The 8,681-nt window shown below is 31.0% G+C and overlaps 1 protein-coding gene across 1 annotated transcript; it reads right to left on the bottom strand.

The window, feature by feature from the left end:
* Nucleotides 1–4,082: 4,082 nt before the first annotated feature.
* Nucleotides 4,083–6,152, bottom strand: LOC122724983 (exopolygalacturonase-like). Its single transcript, XM_043961378.1, has 7 exons — nucleotides 5,946–6,152; nucleotides 5,548–5,862; nucleotides 5,174–5,463; nucleotides 4,867–5,086; nucleotides 4,580–4,771; nucleotides 4,384–4,445; nucleotides 4,083–4,290 (listed from the first exon to the last, which is right to left on the bottom strand). Exons 1-7 carry the CDS (start codon nucleotides 6,150–6,152, stop codon nucleotides 4,083–4,085), a joined length of 1,494 nt encoding a protein of 497 aa, XP_043817313.1.
* Nucleotides 6,153–8,681: the final 2,529 nt, after the last annotated feature.

Genomic DNA, 8,681 nt, shown 5'->3' with positions numbered 1-8,681 from the left:
GGTGATTGATCAACTTTAATTGAGTAGTCCTCAATATCTATTCTTTTGCTTGATTTTTCATGCAATATGAATGATATTGAGGACTACTCAATGATGATCCACTCCAAAAGCGCTTTGGAATTTATAGCTTAGAGAGTTGTAACATCTAACTTTCTATTTTTGCTATATTTTATATTTAGTTAGCTTAACAGATAAATTACTATATAAATAATTCTATCTACTGGATGAAATTAGTTCAAGTAAATTAGTTAATCGATATTTGTTGTAAGAAGGTTTAATCAGATAAATTTAGTAGATAGTTAAACGGCCATCCATTTTAAGTAAAATTTTGTGCAATATTGTCAAAATGCTCCAGCAACCATTGAAAAAATAACTAATTAAGAATTATATTTTCATGTCATCAAACCATAAATGTGCAACGAAGTTAACTAAATCCTGTTTCTTTAAAAAAAAAATTGGATAAATAATACAGTATTCTCTCATATATATATATATATATCTAATGACATCATACTATAAATTCATATTATTATTATTAAATAATAAAATAAAAATACTTTATGCTTGATAATTATCTTAATTTATAATGTATAATTCTCCATAAATTTTGTTAGGCATAGAATGGAACTACATGTACAATTTAAAGGGCTATGGCCCCTAAGCTTTGCAACTTATATATATATATATATATATATATATATATATACCAATAGGTTTTATAAATTTTCAATTTTTATATATTTATCTTTAGCCCTCTAACTTTATAGAACTTATATACATGACCTTATATTATTTTTGTTAGAAATATATGTTTGATCTTCTTAAATTTTGAAAATATTATTATAAATATTAAAATATTATTATAAATATTAAAATCTTTTGATTTTTTTATATTCTCCTTAATTTGCAATTAAACTTTTAAAAAATATTTTCTTTTAAGCATAAAAGTTATTTCTAGCCTTTTTAGAGTAAAATAAAAACTATAGAGTACAACTGTATTATATATAGGATGCTTATACAGTATAATAAATAAATAATTTTGATATATTTGTATATAATTTTTTTAAAAAAAAATACTAATTAATTATCATCTTTTTAGAATTTTCTCATATAGAATCGCTTATACGTTAGAATGGTTGCGATATACAAGTTTTCCTAGTTGGGGATGATATCCTATCAATGTTTCTTAGACTAATGAAGGAAAAATGTAAGGCATGGATTGTCATATGTTTAAACCCATTACAATTTTATAATCTATGAAGAGTTGCAAAGATCATCCAGTCTTAAATCAAAGAGTGATAGAGTCGTAAATCACGAGAGGACTATAAATTGTTAGTTTTTTAATGTATTTAATAAAGGTAAATTAATGGTTAAAGGTGTTTATAATTTTGGTGGAGAAATTTGAGTGATACTGGAACAAGGGATAGTTTATGGACTAAAGATAAAACTTTATTAATTGAGCAGGATTACAACGGGATTTGACAAGTGGGCTATAATTTTGTCTACATGATTTCAGCACCCTCACAGCCTATTTAAAGGCTTCTTAAACGACTTTAATAAGTCGATTTACATTATTATTATAATTATTTTAATTTTTCTAGAATTTTCTATGCTTCCTAGAGTAGTACTCTAATTTTACAATATTTTAGAATACTTCACAATAATAGCATTTAGTCTAGATCAATCACATATTTGTTTTTCCAGATTGGTATTGAACACTACTCTTCGAGCTAGTAAAATCTTTAACTCTAAGTAGATCCCGAAAGAAGATGAACTTCTCCGTGGAGATCGCCTTAGTGAAGATTCTTGCAAAAATGCATTGAAATTTCTCTTTTATCAACGAGCTCTCGAATGAAGTGATGTCGTAACTCAATGTGCTGCATTCTGTTGTGTAAGACTAGATTTTTTTTCTCTGCAATAGTTGACATGTTGTCGCAATAGATAGTTGTTGGCGTCTTGATTTCTTGTTGCAGATCTTGAAGAATTCTTCTTAGCTACATTCCTTCACATACGACGCTTGTAGTTGCTATCAATTCGGTTTCAGTTGATGATAAAGCCACTGTCTTCTGCTTTCTTAATAACCATGAGATTTTCTTTGTTCCAAGGAAGAATGCATATCCACTTGTGCTCTTCCAGTCATCAATGCTTCCTACCCGGTCATTGTCTGATAGCCAATGAGATTTCATTCTTCCTCACACTTATAAAGAATACAAAAGCTCTTAGTTCCTTTGATATACCAGAGTATCCTCTTGGCAGCTGTCAAATGTCCTTTACTTGGTTGGCTCATTTACCCTGAAACAATGCTCGCAACATGAACTATGTCAGACATTGTATTTGTGAGATAAATGAGTGGTTCAACCAGAGTTCAAAATGTTGCCTCATTCACCCTTTCATGATTATCATCCTTCTTCAACTTTTCATTTTGTGCCATAGGTGTTGCTAATGGTTTGCAATTTGCCATGTTGAACTTCTTGAGTAGTTCTTTTGCATATTTTTCTTAAGATAGGATTATTTGTCCTGGCTATTGCTTCACCTGCATTCCAAGGAAGTACTTCACGTGGCCAAGATAAGTCATCTCATCTTCTTCCATCATAGGTTTCTTGAACTCCTCCATCATCTCAGTGTTTGTGCTTGTGAATATCAAGTCATCCATATAGAGACATAAAATTAAGAAATCTTTTAGATCTCGTACGTTGATATAGAGTGATGGCTAGCTAGGACTCTTGATGAAGTATTTGTGAAGCAAATGCTTATCAATCTTGTGATTCCATGCCCGAGGTGCTTACTTTAGTCCATATAATGCCTTCTTTAAGCTTGTAAACCATGTCTTCTTTTCCTTGAATAATGTAGCATTGGGGTTTCTCCACGTATGCTTCTTCTTCGAGCTCCCTATCAAGAAAAGCAGACTTGATATCTAATTGATAAACTTGGAATTTGAGTCGTGCGGCTACTCCTAGCATTACTCTAATCGTCTCCATATATACCACTTGTGAGAATGTTTTGGAATAGTTTATTCCAGGCTGTTGAAAGTATCGTTTTGCCACTAATATTGCTTTGCTTTCATGCATTGAACCATCCTCATTGTACTTGATCTTGTAGACACATTTCTGCCTAATAACTTCTTTATCTTTTAGCTTGTGAACTAGTTCCCATGTTTCATTCTTCTTTATCATCTTAATCTCTTCTTCCATTGCTTCCACCCATTCCGTTTATTTGATTACTTCATGAAAACCTATTAATTTTGGATCAACCGTCCATTTTTAAAGCCTTTTAAACATTAATTTTTTGAAAGTGAAAGAAAGGAAAAACTTCTGACCTTTTTTTTTTTTTGCTTTTTTTCTTACCAAAGCAAAATAGATAAGGGTGACTGCTAAATATTTCCGTATATTGAATAATTCAATGTACTTTTAAACAATAAAATAGTGTATTTTCAGTGCTGACAAAATATGTAAAGAGAAGGAGAAATAAATCTTTAAACCTTTTATTTAATATGTCATGGTTTAGTAGCTAAAATAATATACTGACTTGGTAGACCCAAATTCGAGTCTTTATACTCCAATCTCCAATTAAAAAAAAATCTCTTATATGATAAATGTTTGACAAATTGAATTATTAGTTTAATAATAAGATATAATGTGTTCTACATGAAAATTAGAAAATTGTTTTGCGTATTTGTTTTATGTCCAGTGAAATCATTATAGCTATTGTTTATAATGAAATTTATATATTGACTTTTACGGAGATTCAAACTCAGTTTTTTTACTCCCTCTCTACATATGAGTCTAGGGAGAGAATCTCAACTTTAATTTTCTTTTTATTTGGCAAGATGTTTTTGATTGTATGTTGGGCTTATATTTGTTAATTCATCAATGAAGTAATATCTTTGGAAAAAAAGAAAATTTAAATAAAAATCATCATATATCTAAAAATTTCTTTTGCCATGTGATAGTATTCATGGAGAGGTTGTTTGATTTGTGGTTAATAGTTAAATTGTTTTTGTATTTTATAACTATTAATTTTCTATTATTGTCTTTTAATAGTTATAACGGGGGATTGAAAATTTATTTTTTGATCATGCAAGATTACATTGAAAGTCCAAATGGGCAACTAGTTACAAGGTCCAATAAAGAAATTTCCATTGAAAACCAAGCCCAACTCACAACAGCACTGCCTATCCCAGCATCGCCTTTCAAAATCATCCCGTCCAAACCAGCATTGTCAACGATCATCGAACAGAGGACAAGGAACGAAAGAACAGCTTGTATGCCAGAATCAAAGCATCCAAACAACCTAAAAACACAACTCAACACCCGAAAAACAAGGCTTAAGGAAGGAAAACCAGAAATGGCAGATATCAAAGCGAAAGCATAATACACACCTTACCATCGCCAAGCATAGTCCCGACTGAGAATATAAGCAAGGAAAGATGCCATGCCATTTACTGTCTATATAGCCATGGAGCAACCAGTAGGAGGGAACCTCCAGCGCCGATAAAATTTGTATGCAAATGAATAATTAATTACTACAATAAATTTTAAAGTTATTCACAGCCCGGAGGATGTGCTCCAATAAAAGTAACTTTAGCGTTTACACATGAAGCTGAAATGGGTGATTTAGACTTCTTAATGCCTGTATAGGTCAAATCAACATCATCTAATTCAATCTTTTCACACGGCACGGACGGACTACATAAAAAATTGACTGCAACTTTTGAGGTCGAGGTTCCCCTAATATTGTTGTAATGAACATTAGAAATTTTCACACGTGATGGCTGCAAAAATTGAAATCCATAAATACATTAAGTTAATTAAATTAATGTATGAGTAATATTGATATTAATTTGACTAATATCAAATCATAAATTACCTTTGTACTGCTGCGAGAACCATACTTTTGATCAATGATGATAGGATTCTTAACTGATTTCATGATAATATCTTTAAAAGTAATGCTTGAAGCTGCGCTTGGTGGAGAGTCAGCCCAAGTTTTGATCCTCAGGCCATTTGTTGTGTTGAATAATGTACAATCACTTATTGTAACATCTTTAACATCTGCTTCATTTTTATACTTGCCAAGGCTCCCAATACTATTGCAATACAAGAAATTAAATAATTAGATAAGCGTTAAATTCACCAGCTATATTGTATTAGTGTATATACATACACAAACCTACCTAAGGCCGTGGCCTGGACCACAAAAGATTTTAGAGATGGCAGCATTGGTGACTCCTTGTCCAATGGAAATGCAATCATCACCGGTTCCAATTTTGCTATTAGTTACTACAACACCATTAGTATCACTAATATGCATCCCATCAGTATTAGGGCTTTCACCAGAAGCCACTATATTGAGATTACTAGCTTTAAAATTAGTACAGTCTGTGATATGAAAGTGAAAATGTTTGCTGTTGATGGAAGTAATCTCGGAAACAACGGCATTGGTTACACCTTGGAACTTGATAGACTGCATCACATCAAGAAATTAGTAATTTTTAATTTTGTTTAAGGATTTTTTATATCGAAAAATTAAATATATTTAAATACTTACAGTAGGAAGTCTACCACAATCTTTTTTTTTCTTACAGTCAGTGTTCTTCCAAACAGAAGATCCTTGTCCATCAAAGGTTCCTCCACCGGTGAGAACAACACCATTAATCTTTTCAAACAAAAACCAAGTATCCTCCGTATATTTACTCAAATCATTTGTTCCTTTTACAGTTCCTTGAACTTCAACGATTATAGGCTTGGTACTTTTGCAAGGCCCTTGAAATGTGATGGGCGCTGTCATAAAAGTCCCTTTAAGCACACGAATTTTTGCCGGACCATCATTCTTGCATGAATCCTTCCAAGCTTTCATAAATGCCTAAATAATTGAATAGATTATTAGAGATTGGTTATGAGAAAAAACTTCGTCATTAGATAATGTATAATGCAGTCGAAACTCACCATTGTGCAATCAGTCTTATCATCTCCCTTAGCACCATAGGTGGTAATATCGAAAACCTTAGTAGTAGATGCATCGGCAGCTTCAACACGGCCACGACGCCCACCGACACCAATATCACAATGAATTTTTTCTATATTTAATAGAAAAATAAAGCCTAAGATGAGAAGAGTCTTACTATATGAGAAAAATACTAAGATGTTGGTCATGGTGATTGATCAACTTTAATTGAGTAGTCCTCAATATCTATTCTTTTGCTTGATTTTTCATGCAATATGAATGATATTGAGGACTACTCAATGATGATCCACTCCAAAAGCGCTCTGGAATTTATAGCTTAGAGAGTTGTAACATCTAACTTTCTATTTTTGCTATATTTTATATTTAGTTAGCTTAACAGATAAATTACTATATAAATAATTCTATCTACCGGATGAAATTAGTTCAAGTAAATTAGTTAATCGATATTTGTTATAAGAAGGTTTAATCAGATAAATTTAGTAGATAGTTAAACGACCATCCATTTTAAGTAAAATTTTGTGCAATATTGTCAAAATGCTCCAGCAACCATTAAAAAAATAACTAATTAAGAATTATATTTTCATGTCATCAAACCATAAATGTGCAACGAAGTTAACTAAATCCTGTTTCTTTAAAAAAAAAATTGGATAAATAATACAGTATTCTCTCATATATATATATATATATATCTAATGACATCATACTATAAATTCATATTATTATTATTAAATAATAAAAATAAAAATACATTATGCTTGATAATTATCTTAATTTATAATGTATAATTCTCCATAAATTTTGTTAGGCATAGAACGGAACTACATGTACAATTTAAAGGGCTATGGCCCCTAAGCTTTGCAACTTATATATATATATATATATATATATATATATATATATATATATATATATATATATATATATATATATATATATATATATATATATATATATATATATATATATATACCAATAGGTTTTATAAATTTTCAATTTTTATATATTTATCTTTAGCCCTCTAACTTTATAGAACTTATATACATGACCTTATATTATTTTTGTTAGAAATATATGTTTGATCTTCTTAAATTTTGAAAATATTATTATAAATATTAAAATCTTTTGATTTTTTTATATTCTCCTTAATTTGCAATTAAACTTTTAAAAAATATTTTCTTTTAAGCATAAAAGTTATTTCTAGCCTTTTTAGAGTAAAATAAAAACTATAGAGTACAACTGTATTATATATAGGATGCTTATACAGTATAATAAATAAATAATTTTGATATATTTGTATATAATTTTTTTTAATAAAATACTAATTAATTATCATCTTTTTAGAATTTTCTCATATAGAATCGCTTATACGTTAGAATGGTTGCGATATACAAGTTTTCCTAGTTGGGGATGATATCCTATCAATGTTTCTTAGACTAATGAAGGAAAAATGTAAGGCATGGATTGTCATATGTTTAAACCCATTACAATTTTATAATCTATGAAGAGTTGCAAAGATCATCCAGTCTTAAATCAAAGAGTGATAGAGTCGTAAATCACGAAAGGACTATAAATTGTTAGTTTTTTAATGTATTTAATAAAGGTAAATTAATGGCTAAAGGTGTTTATAATTTTGGTGGAGAAATTTGAGTGATACTGGAACAAGGGATAGTTTATGGACTAAAGATAAAACTTTATTAATTGAGCAGGATTACAACGAGATTTGACAAGTGGGCTATAATTTTGTCTACATGATTTCAGCACCCTCACAGCCTATTTAAAGGCTTCTTAAACGACTTTAATAAGTCGATTTACATTATTATTATAATTATTTTAAATTTTCTATAATTTTCTATGCTTCCTAGAGTAGTACTCTAATTTTACAATTTTTTAGAATACTTCACAATAATAGTATTTAGTCTAGATCAATCACATATTTGTTTTTCCAGATTGGTATTGAACACTACTCTTCGAGCTAGTAAAATCTTTAACTCTAAGTAGATCCCGAAAGAAGATGAACTTCTCCATGGAGATCGCCTTAGTGAAGATATCTGCAACTTGCACGTCGGTCTTGCAAAAATGCATTGAAATTTCTCTTTTATCAACGAGCTCTCTAATGAAGTGATGTTGTAACTCAATGTGCTGCTGTAATACCAGGCTAGACTCTGGTATCGGAATTCCAACCGTCCGGTGGAATCTCGGATGTCGGAGACCTCTAGAAGGGTAAAATCATGTTTTCACAAATGTTTTCATGTTTTAATGATTTTTAAGTAAGAATGAATTTGAGTTTTCAAATGAAAAAGACCATGGAACCTTTACCAGGTTCGGCCGCCGAAAGTCATGTTCGGCCGCCGAACGTGGATAGGTTTTGAAAGCACTTTTGGCCTCCGAAAGTTTTGTTGCAAGAAACCAGGTTCGGCCGCCGAACCTCATGTTCGGCCGCCGAACATGCATGAGATGTGGGGGCACGTTCGGCCCCCGAACGTGAACTGGCCAGCCCCTATATAAGAGCTCCATGGCCGAAACGGGCGAGTTTTCTCCCCATTTTCGACCACGGTGAGTTCTTGCCCCTCCATGGTTCGTTTTTGATGATTTTCCTTCAATCCTTCATATTTTAACAAGGTTTATGTCGTTTTGAAGAGATTTGAGCAAGTTTTGGAGCTTTGAGGTTCAAGAACTCAAAATCTCCCACCTCCGAGATTAGGACGTCTCCCTCTCGA

The sequence above is a fragment of the Manihot esculenta genome, chromosome 11 (assembly GCF_001659605.2).
Source record: "Manihot esculenta cultivar AM560-2 chromosome 11, M.esculenta_v8, whole genome shotgun sequence".
Taxonomy (NCBI): domain Eukaryota; kingdom Viridiplantae; phylum Streptophyta; class Magnoliopsida; order Malpighiales; family Euphorbiaceae; genus Manihot; species Manihot esculenta.
This window is presented reverse-complemented; position numbering and strand designations above follow the sequence as displayed.